At 38.3% G+C, this 23,031-nt stretch overlaps 1 protein-coding gene across 11 annotated transcripts in view; it reads left to right on the forward strand.

Annotated features, from left to right (window-relative positions):
* Nucleotides 1-1,999: 1,999 nt before the first annotated feature.
* The window catches only part of LOC131251438 (glutathione S-transferase DHAR3, chloroplastic-like), a 67,727-nt gene continuing 46,695 nt past the window's right edge, over nucleotides 2,000-23,031 (forward strand). For 6 of the 11 annotated variants that reach the window (XR_009173866.1, XR_009173867.1, XR_009173868.1 and 3 more), the window contains exon 1: nucleotides 2,006-2,356. Coding sequence is in view for 4 of the 11 variants with exons in the window: in XM_058252124.1 (XP_058108107.1) it covers nucleotides 2,140-2,356 (217 nt within the window). In the remaining 7 variants the exon portion in view is untranslated. Of the gene's footprint in view, nucleotides 2,357-23,031 lie in introns of all 11 variants that reach the window. The other 5 variants (XR_009173870.1, XR_009173869.1, XM_058252125.1 and 2 more) reach the window with 3 other exon arrangements.

The following is a 23,031-nucleotide window of genomic DNA, read 5'->3' on the forward strand; positions in this document are numbered from 1 at the left end:
TTTTATTAGATGATTTTTCAATGTGCAAAGGATGATAGAAGTCTGAGATACTCTGAGCTACTCATAGAGTTTTAAAGCCTAAAAAGAGATGAAGATGGAAATTCGAAGTGTTGAAGAAATGGAAGTTGAGGATAAAAAAGATCAAGAACTTTGCATGGAAGAGATCGTCATTAAGAGCTGAAAAATCAAGAGAAGACAGAATTTTGATCAATTGATCAGATGGTTCAATCGATCGAGAGACCTTCAATTGATGTCGATTGGAAGAGATTGCCGTTAGGAATTTTACTAGCCAACTAGGATACTATGGGTGTTTCTTTTTTGTTGAGAACTTAACCGGGTGACTAGCAGTGCGGGCATGCTTTCTCATACTTTTATTGACTGATTAGCCATGAGGGGCCACTCACATGTTGGCCCGATGCTTATCCCCAATCCTGAAGTCCAATTCATGTGTTGGTATCTTTGATTTGAACTTAAATTATGCGGATGCTTGTTGCGTGGACCTGTTTGCATCTCTTAATTATGTGCATCAATAACATATATAACTTATAGTGTACATGATTAATTTATCGTGGTGTAATACTTGGTTATTATGCTGTGGGGATAATTTTAAGGGTACTTCCTCACTATATAGGCCTTTGACTCATTTTATTTGTCATATACAAGTGGCCTATGAGTAAGATGTGGTGCTAGGAGAATTCACTTGGGAGCTTGGGGCTATTCGTGGAGCTCTCTTCCTTTCCTTTTTGCTGTCTTATGCTATCTACATTTTGTATACCGTGTTGTATATAGCTGGGATTTGACTTATATACTTGTTGGATGATATTTTATACTTTCTTAGTTTGGTTATAATTTTACCCACCTTTTTATTACCACTATGTGATTAACTGCAACTCTAGTTGTGAATTTTGAGTCAAACGCTAATTGGACTGTGCAAACACATGGGCATTTCCACCTAACATGCAACTAAATTTTGAGTTAACACACGAATTTGGGACTTTGGTTGTTATACTCGTGTAGTGGGTTATTGGGCGTTACACAGGTCCATTGGGAAATCATGAAAATTATATATATCCACCATGCCTACGCTCAATGGACCCAATAGGTGATGTCAAAGTGGGGTAATTATGTCATAACTGTTGATTTCTAGAATTTTCTACCAATATATGTGATTTTCTTCATTGCTCAAACTATTTAGACTATAGTGCTCGGGATGAGGATTGAGTAGAAAAAAGTTTTGAGGATGATCGTATTTCTAATTTATGAGGTCAGGGGTTTTTAAATTACCAAGAGTCGCACCAATGCAAATTGGCTGCCTCCCATTGAAAACTTCCTGGGGCCAACTAGGTTGATATTTATATTTTCCCTTCATCATGGTTTAGGTGAGCTGATTATTTGGCAATCTGCTTCCCTCTAGGGATACCCGTGGTGGCGGGTGCCTATACACGGCCTAGATTTCCTGTGAAAGGCTATCCTAGAAAGGTCTTGCACTGAGAGGCTTGGTGGGGCTACTAATTTCTGTAAGAAATCAATCCTGTCCATTCAATTTTCCAGCTCATTTTAGAACATGAAACTAAAAATTAGATGGTTTCAAGGCTGAAGTGGCCCAACGGTAGGAAAATGGGAAAGAAATACCTACAATTGAAATCTTGCCGGGGTCCACCTTGATGTTTACATGACATCCAAACCGATTATAAGATCATTCTCATTGGTTTGAACTGAAAACACCAAAAAATTAGCCTGGTAGCCATACAAATGTTTCAACGGTGGTTGTTCAATCCCCAATTTTTTCTCTAGTGTGGCTCACTTGAGTTTTGGACCCACCTTATTTTTGATCTCATGTCCTCAAATGATATGGAAAAACGGATGAATGGGGTGGATTTCTCACAAACATCACGGAGGTGTTCACCGAGCTACTCGCTTAACCTGAACGCAGGCGCTGCTCAACGTGGAAACGCTGTGTCCACATTTGTGGGCCTAGGTACTAGGTAAGCCCAATAGAAGCAACTTTTTGAACTGAAGGCGCCCGAGATTACTAGACCCTTCTTCTCAAAATATCCAAAACCAAACGCAAACGTCCTCTTATCTGGGTCCTGACAGTAGAGTGGCAACCACCCTCATTTCAGCCCAACTCCGACGGCAATGTCTACAGCAGCAAGCCTTTCCCCCACCGCTCTAACCCTCTCCTCTTCCCTCCTCATCTATTCCGCCAAACGCTTTACGTTCCATCTCCCCAAAACTTCTCCCCCCCTTCTCATCAGACGCTCCAGAACTCTCCACGTGGCGATGGCCGCAGCCTCCGACCCTCTCGAGATCTGTGTCAAAGCATCCACCACCACTCCCAACAAGATCGGCGACTGTAAGCACTCCAATTCTGTTGAGCTCAAACCTTTTTAGGGCGTGTTTGTATGGACAATCGACTTAGATTGCGATATTTAAGCTGTAATGAATGCAAGTGAATAATAAGTGCCCGTGTGTGTGTGTGTGTCTATATATATATATATATATATTCCACATTGCACTGTTGAACCGTTTTGCAATCTACTGCCTCTTGAACGGGAAATTTCCAGTTCGCAATTTCCTTAAAAAATATATTTGTTAAATTAGTTTTTAAAATTTATATACTTGAATATTTGTTTTGAAAACTTGTTTTAGTCCTGCATCAGAAGTGAAGAAGAGTTGAAATGTGGTTTATACAGGACCCTTCCTTTATATCTATTGCTTTAGATTTCCCTATGAAAATGGTGGTCTGGTGAGGTGCGTAGCACCAAGTGTCTGCGCTGGGCTGCAGGGCTGCTTGGGCGTATTATGGAGCTTTAGTGGCACACGTGCACGTCGTGCCGAGCCGGGCTATTGGGCTTCTCCATCATGACCTGGCTTTTTTTCTAGATGGGGACATCACGCGCACATGCGCACTCACGCCGCCCCCCCTACACACGTACGCTAGAAGGAGGGCCCCACCGTTGATCTGGATCAATGACGACGTCTAAGGAGGGCCTCCCACCTAGAAGACGAAGTTTTGATTCAAAAGAGTGGGCTTGTTAGTCAAGAAAAGCCCATCATGAGATCTCGTGATCGTGGCCCACTAGTCAAATTGATTTCATATTTTAGGTTTTGCTTATTAATGTTATTTAGAACATCATGAACGCTTTAGATTTCTTTGATTAGTTTTTATTTTGGTTTACTTCATCGCCAGGTAATAAGTTGCGCACATGGCGTGATTTTTGGGGTATAGGGTTTTCTTATAAATAGGCACCCCTTGTAGCTTTTTTTGATTGATTGAAGATTAATAAAAATTTTGCATTTTCATACTCTTTGAGTTGTGAAGTCTAATTGGGTGCGAAGCCCTCCCTTCATCGAAGGGTTAACTACCGTGGTGCGAAGCCACATCTATCCCGATTCACCCTCATCCATCGTCATCTCTACTATCCATCTTCTACCATCCATTCTTTTCATCTCACCTCATCATATACACTTCGAATCAATCATCTATTGCAGCAATTCTCCTCCCCACAGCAGAATTTCAGAATCTCGCCCTACAGGAGGGCTGAAACGTCGACGGAGCACCACGCACAAACCGTACATTGAATCGAGCTGAGATTTTGGGGTTTTGGAGTCCATCCCTGCCCGACCAGGGCCAAGGTGACATTTTTTCTGAATAGTGGGCCCCACACACGTGTGGCCAAGATCACATGCACGTGCATTTGGGCCATTGTTGTTGTCCACGCGTGCGATGCTTCTCTGGTTCATCTCTCTCCTCTTTTTCACTCCGCTTTCACCCAAAATCCCTAAACCTAACCCTAAATTACTCAAATTTCCAATTTTATGCCCCTTTTCTCACCCTAGGGTTCCTTGATTTGAAATTGGTGAATCCCTTAGATTAGGGACTGATTACTATGCATGTGTGGGTGATTATTTCTTATTTTTTAGTATCGTTTAGTTCATAATTTTTATTGATCCAGCCCTATAATGTATAGGCCTGGACCTGCATAGATTCCCCTTAATTGAATGTTTGGACTTTCATGTGGGATATGGAATTTGTGTAATTGTTTCTGAACTAACGTGATCTTAAGCCTGAAATCTCGCATATCGTATTTAATTTTCATGTCGTGCATCAAGTTTGGTATCAAAGCCTAGGGTTCTTGTAGGGGAATTCATTACATGTTTAGGGTTTGGTTGTTTATGTCCATTACGCATCAATTCTCATCATATATGGCTGTTTAGAGGTCCATAAACCCTAACATAAGCTGCTGAAATTTTCTGTTATCCCCTTATTTGAATTATTTTAGAAATTAACTTAGTTTTCTATTTCTAGGTTTAGAAACTTTCCTTTTTTGTTTTTTAGAAACTTTCTTAATCTGTTTTTAGAAACTAATTTCCTTTCCTTTTTCTTTTTTAGAAACTAGTTTACTTTCCTTTTTCTTTTTTTAAAAACTAACTTACTTTCTATTTTTAGAAACTTTCCTTTTTCTTTTTCTTTAGAAACTACGTTGTTTTTTTTTTTTTTTTAGAAACTTTTTAATTTGTTTTTTTTTTTTTTTTTAGAAGCTTTCCTAATTTGTTTCTTTAGAAACTTTCCTAATTTATTTTTAGAAACTTTCCTTTTTCGTTTTTAGAAACTAGGTTACTTTTCTTTAGAAACTTTCCTAATTTGTTTTTTTTTTTTAGAAACTTTCCTAATTTGTTTTTTATAGAAACTTTCCTAATTTGTTTTTTTTAGAAACTTTCCTTTTTCGTTTTTAGAAACTAGGTTGTTTCTTTTTAAAAAAATTAAAAAAAAAATTCTTATATTTTGACAACTATATTGCTGAATTTTGGTTGGCACCCTACACTAAACATGGAACAATTGTAAGAGTCACTAAACAAGCTGTCCCAAAAGTTGGAATTTATGATTAAGCGCTTGGAAATGGACCAATACTTAGAACAACTTGATGTGCGCATTACCCGACTAAAGACCATTGCCAGGACAAACCCCACCATTGGGGTAGATGTCCCATCTCAGGCAGGTAGCCTGGTGGATAGATCAATGAATGAAGTTGGTGAAGGAATCAATTATGTGTGTGCACCCGTGCACCCACCCCATGAGAGACATCAAGACCACTATTTTGAGGGGTACGACATGTGCAGCCTTGTGGCTGGAGAGAGTGCACCAGACGCTAGTGTAGAGTTACCCACTGAAGTCATTTCGATAATGGATGAGTTACGTGATGTCTTTCCTGATGATCTATCGGATGAGTCTCCCCCTAGGAGGGATATAGAGCACACTAGAACATGGGACACCATAATACCTATAGCCGAGTTTGCGTTTAATAATTCTGTCATTAGGTCCACAGGTCTCAGTCTTTATGAAGTCGTTACTGTTTATAAACCTGGGAAACCTATTAATCTTGTCCCTATGTCACTGTCCCATACGGTGTCAGAGCCTGCGAAGTCTTTTGCGCATCACATTCATTCATGGCATCAAGAAATCAGGCAGAAGATCACTACTAGTAATGAACATTACAAATTTTCTGCAAACCAACATAAACGTTTCAAAGAATTCAATATTGGAAACTCTGTGATAGTCCGCATTTGGCCCGAACGGTACCCTCCTGGGGCCGTCCGTAAGTTACATGCGCGTAGCACTGGACCATTAAAAATTATAAAACGAAACGGTCTCAATGCGTATGAGGTAGATCTTCCACCTTCTATGGGAATTAGTTTCACATTTAACGTGGAGGATCTAGTTACTTTTCAGGGGACCACTAATACTTTGTCCGGCCCTTCGCTTACCCGTCCTCATTCCCCATATTTATCCCTTGAACCATGACCCCTTCCTAACCCATTTTTCCAGCCTCTACCTCCCATACTCACTCTTCCTGTCCTTTCTTCCTAGCCTCTACCTCCCATACCTACCCTTCTCGACCCATTTTTCCAGTCTCTATGTCTTATACCTACCTGTCTCGACCCATTTTCCTAGCCTCTACCTCTCATACCTACCCGTCCCGACCCATTTTTCTAGCCTCTACGTCTCATACTTACTCTTCTAGCCTCTACCTTCCATACCTACTCGTCCCGACCCATCTTCCCAGCCTCTACCTCCCATACCTATCATTCCCGACCCATTTTCCCTGCCTCTACCTCCCATACCTAACCTTCACACACCTAAAAAGGAAATAGAGGATATCCTGTACCATCAGATAATTTCAACGTCGAACGGCGGGTTTCAGAAGTACCTGATTAAATGGGAGTCACGTCCAGCTTCAGACAGCACGTGGCTCACTGAGGAGAAGCTCCAGAGACTTGATCCTGACATCCTGGAGCGGTTCAGGAGTTTTATTTCGCTAGTGGCGAAATCTTTGCAGCCGGGGAGAATTGATGGGGACATCACGCGCACACACGCACTCACGCTGCCCCCCCACGCACGTACGCTAGAAGGAGGGCCCCACTGTTGATCTGGATCAATGACGACGTCTAAGGAGGGCCTCCTACCTAGAAGACGAAGTTTTGATTTAAAAGAGTGGGCTTGTTAGTCAAGAAAAGCCCATTATGGGATCTCGTGATCGTGGCCCACTAGTCAGATTGATTTCATATTTTAAGTTTTGCCTATTAATGTTATTTAGAACATCATGAATGCTTTAGATTTCTTTGATTAGTTTTTATTTTGGTTTACTTCATCGCCAGGTAATAGGTTGCGCACATGGCGTGATTTTTGGGGTATAGGGTTTTCTTATAAATAGGCACCCCTTGTAGCTTTTTTTGATTGATTGAAGATTAATAAAAATTTTACGTTTTCTTACTCTCTAAGTTGTGAAGCCTAATTGGGTGCGAAGCCCTCCCTTCATCAAAGGGTTAACTACCGTGGTGCGAAGCCACATCTATCCCGATTCACCTCCATCCATCGTTATCTCTACTACCCATATTCTATCATCCATTCTTCTCATCTCACCTCATCATCTACACTTCGAATCAATCATCTATTGCAGCAATTCTCCTCCCCACAGCAGAATTTCAGAATCTCGCTCTACAGGAGGGTTGAAACTTTGACGGAGCACCACGCACAAACCGTACATTGAATCGAGCTGAGATTTTGGGGTTTTGGAGTTCATCCCTGCCCGACCAGGGCCAAGGTGGCCTTTTTTCTGAATAGTGGGCCCCACACACGTGCGGCCAAGATCACATGCACGTGCATTTAGGCCATTGTTGTTGTCCATGCGTGCGGTACTTCTCTGGTTCATCTCTCTCCTCTTTTTCACTCCGCTTTCACCCAAAATCCCTAAACCTAACCCTAAATTACTCAAATCTTCAATTTTATGCCCCTTTTCTCATCCTAGGGTTCCTTGATTTGAAATTGGTGAGTCTTTCAACCTAAAAGCATCCTGCAATTACCGCCTTATAGTGGGATTATGCATTTTGTTAACTGCATAGTTAATATCCTTCTATAAGAGAAGATGGAGAGAGATGCTAGAACTACTTCAACTTCATTTTCCTTCCTATCAATTTTTTTTTTGGGCATATAGAGCAAAGGTTAGGTATTGTGTCTTTGCCGAGTAGTGCAAGCTTGCTGGAAGATTGGATCAAGCCATGCTTAATTGAATCCCTAGAGTAGTGGGGCCGAATCCTTTGCATAGTTGGGAGGCTTCGACTATCTTTAAGAAGCATACAATGGTATGCCTCCTTTGTATTTTTTGTGTTTTTTTGAAAAATTTAAAAAAAAATGTGAAAATATCCTAAAAACTTATGTAAAACTATGTCTAATTATTACAAGTGATTGGATTTGTTTTGTTTTTTGTTTTTTGTTTTTACATATTATATTCTAATTGTTACATTACATGATTATATTTACATCTAAATGACTATTACACCATTTATAATAATTAACAAGTTAATTAACAAGTAACAACTTCTTAAAAATTACGAGCATATAAATTTTATTGATGACTTGAGTTAATGCATAAATACATTGTACAAAGTACAAATAACAAACTACAAACTAAATAGTAAAATTTTTTGAAAGGTTAAAACAGTAAAAAAAAAAATTACAAACTTTCAAATAGAATTACCGTTTACGAACTACAAATTAGTTATAACTTATAAATTCAAAATTAAAAAATAAAAAATAGGCTACTATACTAATACTATACACATTGATCCTTAATTCATTGTGGCACAACAACATCACCATCATCATTGCTGTCATCTGAGTCAACTCCATCTTCTTATGTTTCTTCATTATTGGTTCACACTAGTTATTCATTCACATCGTATAGTTGATCTTGGTCATATTCTTCTTGTATTTTCTCAGTCTCATCTACCTCTTGGCCTTGATTGCTATTGGGCCTCGTACTTGCCCCTCTTCTTTACCTTTGACTTGAAGAACTTTCTCCAAGTGCCAATCTAAATGCGGCATCTTCTACTTGGGTCCATGTTAAGTCATTTCTTGCAAAGATGGAGTCCTCTATCTCTATAAGTCACTCATTGTTTGCCTCCAAATCATCTAGGAAAATGGGATCATAGAAACCAAGCCTTTCTCGCCTAGCTTGAAATTGTCCTCGTAGCTTTTGGTTGTATTGGACGAAGATCTGGTCATTTAGCTTCTTTTGTTCAAGATGATTCCTTTTTCTAGTGTGAATTTGTATAACATTCAATTGGAAGTGAATTAGAGATTGCTATTAGATATATACTTTTAAGTTTTAATATTCACTTTAAAGTCTAAATTCAACACTTAGTGAACTGAAAAACTTATTGACTTGAACGTACTCCAATTGTGCTCACAATCACTTGCAAAACATGTAAGGCCAAGAATTTTGATGGCTAACTTCCTCAATGCTGGGTCCTTCTTGTTCAGGTCGACTCCGTACATTGACCACCAATCAACTGTGCAAATAACAATTAAAGTTGGACTTTATAGATAATAAGAAATTATTTCTAAGTTAAAGCAACTCATTAAGATGTTCATACTTGGAAATTTGATAGTTCTATACCTGATGACTATGACTCTTGAGAAAATCCCCTCACCCTTCATCCATAAGTTTAAAAGAGTAGAAATCCTATCTTGTTCATCTTTATCTGGAATAATTCTTTTTAAACTATCTTCCGCCTCACTGTGATTGGTGGAAGCGAAGAATACAACTAGATTAAGAATGTAGGCAGCCGAATACAATGTAGATGATATTTGGTTGACCCATCTCTTATCTATAATATTTAATTATGCCTATAAGCACGTTCTTTATAATTATAATGGTTCATAATTTTGTTTCTAGCCTTCTTCACCGCATCATAGATGTATCCCATTGTTGGTGGTTAATCACCGTCCACCAATCTTAACTTACCTATTAAGGGTTTTGATGATTTTAATGCCTTTAGCACTTGTGCCCAAACGATTGTTAAAGGATAGTTTGTTGGACTAACTTTCCTTTGGTCTTCTTAGACTAAGGCCCATTATTCCGATCGGCCGACATTACAAAACTTTTAAGCTCATTTTTTTTTTTTTGGCATACAACCTTTGTATGATAAAGTGGCTATTGCGAATCAAGTGATGTCTGGACGAAGCAAATTACAACCATTGTATTTTCTTATGTGTTGGAGTAGAAGAGCATGCTTATACATAAACATAGTTATTCTTCTAGCCCTAGCAATCACTTTAATATATAACTTACCTCCATATTTTAATACTAAATTTATATAATGTGCCGCGCATGGAGTATAAAATAAACGGTGTGTCTTCTCCATAAGAAAGCGACCAATGGCTACATAAGAGGCTATGTTGTCCATGATAACTTGGACAATATATTCTTCTCCTATTTCCTTAATTTAGCTGTGTGAGAATGGGTTGATGCATCCGTAGACTTAAAAAACAGTCCTAATTGGACAGTTAATGAGAAAGTTAACAAGTGTCTGACCTATCCATAGGCCCATCCATCGACCATGAATTTACATCCCTAGATTTTCTACTTCTTTGTATTCGGCTATAAAGTTTCTAGTAAATTCAACCTCGGTTTAGAGGTAAGTTTTCCTCATTCCATAATACGAAGGGGGCTTGAGTCCAGGTCGAAATTGACCTATTTTTTTAGCCATAACTTTAAAGCTCTTCAATTTAACGGTGTTGAAAGCAACATCGGCTTAGTATAACGACTTAGCAATGTACTGAATTGTGGTTTTCCAATCTTTATTCTTATATTGATTTGTAAGTATTGTTTGAGCAGGTCCATTTCCTTTACCTAACGTTGTTAAATTGCATAAGCCATCAGCTTGGGCTAATCACTTATGCCATTGCATAATCGCATAAGCGATCAATCAGACTGGTAGCTTTTTTTTTTTTTTTTTTCAAATCGTAAAAATGGTGAAAAATAGAAAATAAATCTAAAAAAATAAGAAAAACTATGTATAATTACTACAAGTGATTGGATTGGGTTTATTTACTTACCTATTTCATTGTAGTTTGACTATTAGGCCATCTATATGTTGAGGTATATTATATTATATATAACAAAACAAATTTAAATAATCAACAAGTTCCACTAAGAAAGAATTAATTATTGAAAACTACAAATATAGAAATTGTATTGATAACTTGAATCTTGATGAGTTGATGTGTACAATATAAGTTACAACTTACAACTTATTACAGTTTACAAGAAACTTGACTGTTGGCCATTATGCCATGGCATACTAAAGTATGCCATGATTATGTGATTATGCCATCGTATAGAAGGTGTCCCGTTGTGGTAACGGTGCCCACCGTTACCTATACGGTGTAATGGCTGATACAAGGGGGTAACAGTAGTTACGCCCCCTGGATCGGTCAGATTTTTTTTTTTTTTTTGGTAAAAAAATCTATTAAATCTAGAAAAATCTGAATATTCCAAATATGCATTCATTTATGATTTTGAACATGTTTATGGTAGTGTAACGGTCCACTTGTTGGTGAGAAAGCTGTATCGAAGACAACATATGGTAACTAACATCTCCATACAATCTCAGATAGACCACTAGTGGGCGAGGCCTTGAACATGGAGCCCACCTTGATGTATGTGTTGTATATCCATGCCATCGATCTGTTTTGCTAACTCATTTTAAAGCATGCTCTAAAAAATGAGGCAGATTCAAATCTCAGGTGGACCACACAATACGAAATAGTTGTGTTTGAATGTTCGCTATTAAAAACTTCCTACGCTCCACCGTAATATTTATTAGCCATCCAACCTGTTGATTACATTATACAGACCTGGATGAAGGGAAAACACAAATCTCAGCTTGATCCAAAACTTTTGTGGCCCCCAAGAAGTTTTTAATGGCTGGCATTCAATCACCACTGTTTCCTGTGATGTGGTCCACCAGCCTCCTTTTTTAGTTCATTCTAAAAAATGATTTGGCAAAATGGATGGACGATGTGGATAAAATCCATACATCATGTTGGGGCCCAAATAGCATTGTACAGTAGCGATTGCATCTAGACAATTTGTGTGGGTGAGGCTGAGCATAGGGCCCACCTCAATGTATGTGTTTTATATCCATGTTGTACATCTGTTTTGCCATCTCATTTTATGGCATGGTCCCAAAATGAAGTTGGTGCACATCTCAGGTAGACCGCACTCATAAAAAGGTGGTTGTAGAACACCCACCATTAAAACTTGCCAAGGTCCAATGTAATGTTTATTTGCCATCCAACATGTTGATAAGGTCCAATGGACTTGGATGAAAGGGAAAACACAAATAGCAGCTTGATGCAAACCTGTAGCCCCCAAGAAGCTTCTAACGGTGGAAATTCAATCCCTGTGGTTATTTGAGATTTGGATCTACTTCATTTTAGGGATTATGCCCTAAAACTACCTGGAAAAATTGATGGATGACATGGATATACAACACATACATCAAGATAGGTCCCACAAAACAATGAGTACATTTAGAATGAAATACCAGCAGGGTATTTTATTTTTTTTAACATGGTTGTCAAACAACCATGTAGCCTTAAATGACCACCAATGTGGCTGTTGTACCACACAACAATGTGGTTGATGTGTTGACATCACCAAGTTCTGTGGGTCCATCATGAGGTATGAGTTATATCCAAACCGTTCGTCCACTTGGTGAGCTCGTCGTAAGGCTTGAGCCAAAAAATAAGACAGATCCAATGATCAAGTGGATTACACTGTAAAAAGCAGTGGAAGATTGAACGCTTGCCATCGAAACCCTTTTTGGGGTCACAAAAATTTTGGATCAATATGATATTTGTTTTTTCTCTTCATCTGTGACCTTATGAACTGATTGGATGGAAAGTAAAAGTTTCAATGGGTCCTACAAATGTTTTAATGGTGAAAATCATTATCCCTACTGCTATTTGTGGTGTGGTCCACTTGAGCCTTGGAAATTGCTCATTTTTTGGATCAAGATCTAAAATGATATTGCCAAATGGACGAAGATATGATAAAATATATCATTGTGGGGCCAATATAACTTTGATCTCCTTTAAACCACCCGTCAGCACGTCTTTGCATGACACGTACGCACATCAGCCAATCCACTTTCATTTAAAGAGGAGAGACAGAATGAGAGGGAAAAACAAGAAAAAGATGAGAGAGAGCGAGAGAGGAAAAAAGGAGAGAGAGAGAGAGAGAGAGAGAGAGAGAGAGAGAGAGAGAGAGCATTGCAGCCAGAAGAAGAAGAAAAAGAAGAAGCGGAAGCGGATGTGGATCCGCAGCTGTAGTCGTAGCGGCAGCATGCACATCCACAACAGCTACAACTGTAGTAGCAGCATCCACAACCATAGCCACAGCCGCAGCTGCAGTAAAAGAAAAAGAAGAAGAAGAAGAAGAAGAAGAAGAAGAAGAAGTAACGAAAAAGGTAAGTTCCCTTTATCTATTTCTATTTTTTTATTTTTTGGTTTTTTTCATTTTTATTTTATTTTATTTTATTTTTAATTTTTATGAAAACATTGATATGGGGTAACAGCCATTATGGTCTGTATCAGCCGTTACGGCTCCATAATGGCCATTACGATTTGCTTTTTTAGGGTCACCCTGTTTCAACCCCGTAACGCGTAACGGTATATACCTTTATCGTTACGTAATCGATTTTGCATACCTTGATCGTATTATCATGGCATACTTCCTGCATGGATATGTGACCATGGCATAAGCGATTTGAGCCATGGTATGTGATTATGCGATCGCATAAGCGATCATGTGATCGCATATGAAAACACCGCCTTTACCCCCTTACTTTCTATCTATTAGCCAATGGTCACAAGATCTTTTGGGTGCTGGTGATCTAGATTGCCCCGTGGACGTAGGTGTGACATCATTGACATCAACAACATCAACATCTACATCAATATCCTCATAAGCTTCACGTTCCATGAATTCTTCTCTAAGTACCGAATTGTTATGCCCTTTTTGAGCATGTTTGTCTATGTACTCCATAATTCCCTTTTAGATCTCTGAAGTAACATTGAGACATGCTCTTGTATTTGATTTCGGGGTGTGTGCAAGGTGTTGCTTATGTTGGCCAATGCCACTATCATTTAAAAACTCGCAAAGCACACACACACATGTGTGTGTGTGTGTGTGTGTGTGATTTTTGGAGGTACTATAGTAATGCCTGTGCTTCCATCCCGGGTCATTAGTCTTTGGTTTCAAAGAAGAAGATTGGAAGAAGAGATGATGAGAGATAATGATTAGATTATAGAGTGTCTAGTCTACTTCTAAGTTTTCGAGTAAACAAGTCTAATCTAATAGGAGAGTGGAAGAGAGATAGAGGGTCTTATACTCTTACACTTGTTGGAGAGAGAGAGGGAGAGAGAGAGAGAGAGAGAGAGAGAGAGAGAGAGAGAGAGAGAGAGAGAGAGAGAGAGATGTGTGGATGTTTAACACGTCACGGTGGGGCCCACATTGGACATGCATATGATGTATCAGACCATTCTTCGATGAGAATATTGTTTATTGGTTTGACTTATTGAAGGTAAACTAAATGAGCCCTAATTGAACACAAATCCAGCATGATTTGGTGGACTAGGGCCCATTACATTGAAATATACCAAAAAGAAAGATGAAAATATAAAAAGGAAAGTGAAAGTTTGCCTTTCTTTCCGATTTTCCCATAATGGTCCGCTTCCATTTGTTGAATCCCATTCAAATAATTTGTTTTGATCCCAAAATAGTTGTAGATCTAGCATAAAATGAGTTGTAAGCTTCTTCCATAGTTTAAATGAAAAAAGAATAGTAGATATGAGTGAAATTTTGAAAAAATAAAAATAAAAATCAAAAAATCAAAAAATCAAAATTAGGCTTTTATGGGCATATCGGCCTTCATCGGCCTGTATCGGATGATGCGGGCTGATACAAGTTGGTTTTTTCATATCAAGCCGATGCTGCCCTGTATCGGGTATCGTCTTGTGCCGATATGGCCGTATCAGCATGAGACCATATCGATATTCATATCTATGAATTCCATGCCTTTAAGGCTGAAGCAAAAAATAAAATAAAAATCCATGAAACCAAAATTAAGACTTCAGAATAAACAAAGGAGTAGAATATACAAAAACCAAATTCATTACTTTTCAGAAAATGAACTCATTGTCAAATGATTGCTCCTTATACACCTTAGCAGAATGGTGTAGCTGAAAAGAAAAAAGAAATCTAACTAAAATAGTTAATAATATGTTGGTTAGCCTACGTGCATCACTCAACTTATGAAGACAAGCTTTCTTATCGACTTATCGTATACTTAATAGGGTGCCCCACAACAAAATTAGGCATAACTCTCTATGAGCTATGGAAAGGAAGAAACCAAATCTAAACTAATTAAAAATATGTGGTCACTTTGATCAAGTTAGATAACCAAATTTGCATAATCCGAAGGTAGTTCCAAGAGGATCTGACTATGCATTTATAGGGTAGGTCTAAGAGGAATCAACTGTGCATTTATAGGATATTCCATGAATAGTAAAGCTTATAGATTTCTCAATCTCGAAATTTCTAGTCCTCATATTATAGTAGACGCTATTAGTGTTGAATTCTTTGAGCACATTGATGGGGACATCACGCGCGCACGCGGCCCCCCTACGCACGTACGCAAGAAGAAAGAGGGCTCCACCATCGATCTGGATCAATGACGACGTCCAGGGAGGGCCTCTTAGTTAGAAGACTGAGTTTTGGTTCGTTGGAGTGAGCCCGGTAGTCAAGTAAAGCCCATCATGGGATCTCATGATCTTGGCCCGCTAATCTGATTAATCTCATATTTTATGTTTTGCTTATTAATGTTATTTATAATATCATGGACGGTTTAGATTTATTTGATTAGTTTTTATTTTGGTTTACTTCATCGCCAAGTAATAGGTTACGCACATGGCGCGAGTTTGGAGTATAGGGTTTTCTTATAAATAGACATCCCTTGTAGCTTTTTGATTCATTGAAGTTTAATAATAAAAAAATTCCTGCGTTTTTTTCTACTCCTCTGAGTTCCTAAGTCGTGAAAAAATCCAATTGGGTGCGAAACCCTCTCTTCATCGAAGGGCTAACTACCGTGGTGTGAAGCTACATCTATCCCGATTCACCTCCATCCATCGTTATCTCTACTACCCATATTCTATCATCCATTCTTCTCATCTCACCTCATCATCTACACTTCGAATCAATCATCTATTGCAGCAATTCTCCTCCCCACAGCAGAATTTCAGAATCTCGCTCTACAGGAGGGTTGAAACTTTGACGGAGCACCACGCACAAACCGTACATTGAATCGAGCTGAGATTTTGGGGTTTTGGAGTTCATCCCTGCCCGACCAGGGCCAAGGTGGCCTTTTTTCTGAATAGTGGGCCCCACACACGTGCGGCCAAGATCACATGCACGTGCATTTAGGCCATTGTTGTTGTCCATGCGTGCGGTACTTCTCTGGTTCATCTCTCTCCTCTTTTTCACTCCGCTTTCACCCAAAATCCCTAAACCTAACCCTAAATTACTCAAATCTTCAATTTTATGCCCCTTTTCTCATCCTAGGGTTCCTTGATTTGAAATTGGTGAATCCCTTAGATTAGGGACTGATTACTATGCATGTGTGGATGATTATTTCTTGTTTTTTAGTATCGTTTAGTTCATAATTTTTATTGATCCAGCCCTATAATGTATAGGCCTGGACCCGCATAGATTCCCCTTAATTGAATGTTTGGACTTTCATGTGGGAGATGGAATTTGTGTAATTGTTTCTGAAGTAACGTGATCTTAAGCCTGAAATCTCGCATATCATATTTAATTTTCATGTCCTGCATCACTAACTTCCTCAATGCTGGGTCCTTGTTCAGGTCGACTCCGTACATTGACCACCAATCAACTGTGCAAATAACAATTAAAGTTGGACTTTATAGATAATAAGAAATTATTTCTAAGTTAAAGCAACTCATTAAGATGTTCATACTTGGAAATTTGATAGTTCTATACCTGATGACTATGACTCTTGAGAAAATCCCCTCACCCTTCATCCATAAGTTTAAAAGAGTAGAAATCCTATCTTGTTCATCTTTATCTGGAATAATTCTTTTTAAACTATCTTCCGCCTCACTGTGATTGGTGGAAGCGAAGAATACAACTGGATTAAGAATGTAGGCAGCCGAATACAATGTAGATGATATTTGGTTGACCCATCTCTTATCTATAATATTTAATTATGCCTATAAGCACGTTCTTTATAATTATAATGGTTCATAATTTTGTTTCTAGCCTTCTTCACCGCATCATAGATGTATCCCATTGTTGGTGGTTAATCACCATCCACCAATCTTAACTTACTTATTAAGGGTTTTGATGATTTTAATGCCTTTAGCACTTGTGCCCAAATGATTGTTAAAGGATAGTTTGTTGGACTAACTTTCCTTTGGTCTTCTTAGACTAAGGCCCATTATTCCGATCGGCCGACATTACAAAACTTTTAAGCTCAATTTTTATTTTTATTTATTTTTGGTATACAACCTTTGTATGATAAAGTGGCTATTGCGAATCAAGTGATGTTTGGACGAAGCAAATTACAACCATTGTATTTTCTTATGTGTTGGAGTAGAAGAGCATGCTTATACATAAACATAGTTATTCTTCTAGCCCTAGCAATCACTTTAATATATAACTTATCTCCATATTTTAATACTAAATTTATATAATGTGCCGCGCATGGAGTATAAAATAAACGGTGTGTCTTCTCCATAAGAAAGCGACTAATGGCTACATAAGAGGCTACGTTGTCCATGATAACTTGGACAATATATTCTTCTCCTATTTCCTTAATTTAGCTGTGTGAGAATGGGTTGATGCATCCATAGACTTAAAAAACAGTCCTAATTGGACAGTTAACGAGAAAGTTAATAAGTGTCTGACCTATCCATAGGCCCATCCATCGACCATTAATTTACATCCCTAGATTTTCCACTTCTTTGTATTCGGCTATAAAGTTTCTAGTAAATTCAACCTCGGTGTAGAGGTAAGTTTTCCTCATTCCATAATACGAAGGGGGCTTGAGTCCAGGTCGAAATTGACCTATTTTTTTAGCCATAACTTTAAAGCTCTTCAATTTAACGGTGTTGAAAGCAACATCGGCTTAGTATAACTACTTAGCAATGTACTGAATTGTGGTTTTCCAATCTTTATTCTTATATTGATTTGTAAGTATTGTTTGAGCAGGTCCATTTCCTTTACCCAACGTTGTCAAATTGCATAAGCCATCAACTTGGGCTAATCACTTATGCCATCGCATAATCGCATAAGCGATCACTCAGACTGATAGCTTTTTTTTTTTCAAATCGTAAAAAGAGTGAAAAATAGAAAATAAATCTAAAAAAATAAGAAAAACTATGTATAATTACTACAAGTGATTGGATTGGGTTTATTTACTTACCTATTTCATTGTAGTTTGACTATTAGGCCATCTATATGTTGAGGTATATTATATTATATATAACAAAACAAATTTAAATAATCAACAAGTTCCACTAAGAAATAATTATTGAAAACTACAAATATAGAAATTGTATTGATAACTTGAGTCTTGATGAGTTGATGTATACAATATAAGTTACAACTTATAACTTATTACAATTTACAAGAAACTTGACTGTTGGCCATTATGCCATGGCATACTAAAGTATGCCATGATTATGTGATTATGCCATCGTATAGAAGGTGTCCCGTTGCGGTAACAGTGCCCACCGTTACCTATACGGTGTAATGGCTGATACAAGGGGGTAACAGTAGTTACGCCCCCTGGATCGGTCAGATTTTTTATTTTGGTAAAAAAAATCTATTAAATCTAGAAAAATCTGAATATTCCAAATATGCATTCATTTATGATTTTGAACATGTTTATGGTAGTATAACGGTCCACTCGTTGGTGAGAAGGCTGTATCGAAGACAACATATGGTAATTAACATCTCCATACAATCTCAGATAGACCACTAGTGGGTGAGGCCTTGAACATGGAGCCCACCTTGATGTATGTGTTGTATATCCATGCCATCGATCTGTTTTGCTAACTCATTTTAAAGCATGCTCTAAAAAATGAGGCAGATTCAAATCTCAGGTGGACCACACTATAAGAAATAGTTGTGTTTGAATGTTCGCTATTAAAAACTTCCTATGCTCCACCGTAATATTTATTGGCCATCCAACCTGTTGATTACATTATATAGACTTGGATGAAGGGAAAACACAAATCTCAGCTTGATCCAAAACTTTTGTGGCCCCCAAGAAGTTTTTAATGGCTAGCATTCAATCACCACTGTTTCCTGTGATGTGGTCCACCAGCCTCCTTTTTTAGTTCATCCCAAAAAATGATCTGGCAAAATGGATGGACGATGTGGATAAAATCCATACATCATGTTGGGGCCCAGATAGCATTGTACAGTAGCGATTGCATCTAGACAATTTGTGTGGGTGAGGCTGAGCATAGGGCCCACCTCAATGTATGTGTTGTATATCCATGTTGTACATCTGTTTTGCCATCTCATTGTATGGCATGGTCCCAAAAATGAAGTTGGTGCACATCTCATGTAGACCGCACTCATAAAAAGGTGGTTGTAGAACACCCACCATTAAAACTTGCCAAGGTCCAATGTAATGTTTATTTGCCATCCAACATGTTGATAAGGTCCAATGGACCTGGATGAAAGGGAAAACACAAATAACAGCTTGATGTAAAGCCGTAGCCCCCAAGAAGCTTCTAACGGTGGAAATTCAATCCCTGTGGTCATTTGAGATTTGGATCTACTTCATTTTAGGGATTATGCCCTAAAACTACCTGGAAAAATTGATGGACGACATGGATATACAACACATACATCAAGATAGGTCCCACAAAACAATGAGTACATTTAGAATGAAATACCAGCAGCGTATTTTATTTTTTTAAACATGGTTGTCAAACAGCCATGTAGCCTCAAATGACCACCAATGTCGCTGGTGTACCACACAACAATGTGGTTGATGTGTTGACATCACTAAGTTCTGTGGGTTCCATCATGAGGTATGAGTTATATCCAAACCGTTCGTCCACTTGGTGAGCTCGTTGTAAGGCTTGAGCCGAAAAATAAGACAGATCCAATGATCAAGTTACACTGTAAAAAGCAGTGGAAGATTGAACGCCTGCCATTGAAACCCTTTTTGGGGTCACAAAAATTTTGGATCAATATGATATTTGTTTTTTCTCTTCATCTGTGACCTTATGAACTGATTGGATGGAAAGTAAAAGTTACAATGGGCCCTACAAATGTTTTAATGGTGAAAATCATTATCCCTACTGCTATTTGTGGTGTGGTCCACTTGAGCCTTGGAAATTGCTCATTTTTTGGATCAAGATCTAAAATGATATTGCCAAATGGACGAAGATATGATAAAATATATCATGTGGGGCCAATATAACTTTGATCTCCTTTAAACCACCTGTCAGCACGTCTTCGCATGACACGTACGCACATCAGCCAATCCACTTTCGTTTAAAGAGGAAAGAGAGTATGAGAGGGAAAAACAAGAAAAAGAGGAGAGAGAGCGAGAGAGGAAAAAACAAGAAAAAGAGGAAAAAAGGAGAGAGAGAGAGAGAGAGAGAGAGAGAGAGAGAGAGAGAGAGAGAGAGCATTGTAGCCAGAAGAAGAAGAAAAAGAAGAAGCGGAAGCGGATGTGGATCCGCAGCTGTAGTCGTAGTGGTAGCATGCACATACACAACAGATACAACTGTAGTAGCAACATCCACAACCATAGCCACAGCCGCAGCTGCAGTAAAAGAAAAAGAAGAAGAAGAAGAAGAAGAAGAAGAAGTAACGAAAAAGGTAAGTTCCCTTTATCTATTTCTATTTTTTTATTTTTTGGTTTTTTTCATTTTTATTTATTTTATTTTATTTTTAATTTTTATGAAAACACTGATACGGGGTAACGGCCATTATGGTCTGTATCAGCCGTTACGGCTCCATAATGGCCATTACGATTTGCTTTTTCAGGGTCACCCTGTTTCAACCCCGTAACGCGTAACGGTATATACCGTTATCGTTACATAACCGATTTTGCATACCTTGATCGTATTATCATGGCATACTTCCTGCATGGATATGTGACCATGGCATAAGCGATCTGAGCCATGGTATGCGATTATGCGATCGCATAAGCGATCATGTGATCGCATATGAGAACACCGCCTTTACCCCCTTACTTTCTATCTATTAGCAATGGTCACAAGATCTTTTGGGTGCTGGTGATCTAGATTGCCTCGTGGACGTAGGTGTGACATCATTGACATCAACAACATCAACATCTACATCAATATCCTCATAAGCTTCACGTTCCATGAATTCTTCTCTAAGTACCGAATTGTTATGCCCTTTTCGAGCATGTTTGTCTATGTACTCCATAATTTCCTTTCAGATCTCTGAAGTAACATTGAGACATGCTCTTGTATTTGATTTCGGGGTGTGTGCAAGGTGTTGCTTATGTTGGCCAATGCCACTAGCATTTAAAAACTCGCAAAGCACACACACACACACACACACGTGTGTGTGAGTGATTTTTGGAGGTACTATAGTAATGCCCGTGCTTCCATCCCGGGTCATTAGTCTTTGGTTTCAAAGAAGAAGATTGGAAGAAGAGATGATGAGAGATAACGATTAGATTATAGAGTGTCTAGTCTACTTCTAAGTTTTCAAGTCGACACGTCTAATCTAATAGGAGAGTGGAAGAGAGAGGGCCTTATACTCTTACACTTGTTGGAGAGAGAGAGAGAGAGAGAGAGAGAGAGAGAGAGAGAGAGAGATGTGTGGATGTTTAACACGTCACGGTGGGGCCCACATTGGACATGCATATGATGTATCAGACCATTCTTCGATGAGAATATTGTTTATTGGTTTGACTTATTGAAGGTAAACTAAATGAGCCCTAATTGAACACAAATCCAGCATGATTTGGTGGACTAGGGCCCATTACATTGAAATATACCAAAAAGAATGATGAAAATATAAAAAGGAAAGTGAAAGTTTGCCTTTCTTTTCGATTTTCCCATAATGGTCCGCTTCCATTTGTTGAATCCCATTCAAATAATTTGTTTTGATCCCAAAATAGTTGTAGATCTAGCATAAAATGAGTTGTAAGTTTCTTCCATAGTTTAAATGAAAAAAGAATAGTAGATATGAGTGAAATTTTGAAAAAATAAAAATAAAAATCAAAAAATCAAAAAATCAAAATTAGGCTTTTATGGGCATATCGGCCTTCATCGGCCTGTATCGGATGATGCGGGCCGATACAGGTTGGTTTTTTCATATCAAGCCGATGCTGCCCTGTATCGGGTATCGTCTTGTGCCGATATGGCCGTATTAGCATGAGACCATATCGATATTCATATCTATGAATTCCATGCCTTTAAGGCTAAAGCAAAAAATAAAATAAAAATCCATGAAACCAAAATTAAGACTTCAGAATAAACAAAGGAGTAGAATATACAAAAACCAAATTCGTTACTTTTCAGAAAATGAACTCATTGTCAAATGATTGCTCCTTATACACCTTAGCAAAATGGTGCAGCTGAAAAGAAAAAAAAAAAAAAGAAAAAGAAAAAAGAAATCTAACTAAAATAGTTAATAATATGTTGGTTAGCTTACGTGCATCACTCAACTTACAAAGACAACTTTCTTATCGACTTACCCTATACTTAATAGGGTGCCCCACAACAAAATTAGGCATAACTCTCTATGAGCTATGGAAAGGAAGAAACCAAATCTAAACTAATTAAAAATATGTGGTCGCTTTGATCAAGTTAGATAACCAAATTTGCATAATCCGAAGGTAGGTCCAAGAGGAATCAACTATGCATTTATAGGATATTCCATGAATAGTTAAGCTTATAGATTTCTCAATCTCGAAATTTCTAGTCCTCATACTATAGTAGACGCTGTTAGTGTTGAATTCTTTGAGCACATTGATGGGGACATCACGCGCGCACACGCACGCACGTGGCCCCCCTACGCATGTACGTAAGAAGAAAGAGGGCTCCACCATCGATCTGGATCAATGACGATGTCCAGGGAGGGCCTCCTAGTTAGAAGACTTGAGTTTTGGTTCGTTGGAGTGAGCTCGGTAGTCAAGTAAAGCCCATAATGGGATCTCATGATCTTGGCCCGCTAGTCTGATTAATCTCATATTTTATGTTTTGCTTATTAATATTATTTAGAATATCATGGATGGTTTAAATTTCTTTGATTAGTTTTTATTTTGGTTTACTTCATCGCCAAGTAATAGGTTGCGCACATGGCGCGAGTTTGAAGTATAGGGTTTTCTTATAAATAAGCATCCCTTGTAGCTTTTTGATTCATTGAAGTTTAATAATAAAAAAATTCCTGCGTTTTTTTCTACTCCTTTGAGTTCCTGAGTTGTGAAAAAATCCAATTGGGTGCGAAACCCTTTCTTCATCGAAGAGCTAACTACCGTGGTGTAAAGCCACATCTATCCCGATCTGCCCATATCTTCTATCATTCATACTTCTCACCTTCTACAACCATCCTCGCTTCGAATCCGTCAGTTTTTGCAGTAGTTCTTCTCCCT

This window comes from Magnolia sinica, chromosome 7 (genome assembly GCF_029962835.1).
Source record: "Magnolia sinica isolate HGM2019 chromosome 7, MsV1, whole genome shotgun sequence".
Lineage (NCBI taxonomy): Eukaryota > Viridiplantae > Streptophyta > Magnoliopsida > Magnoliales > Magnoliaceae > Magnolia > Magnolia sinica.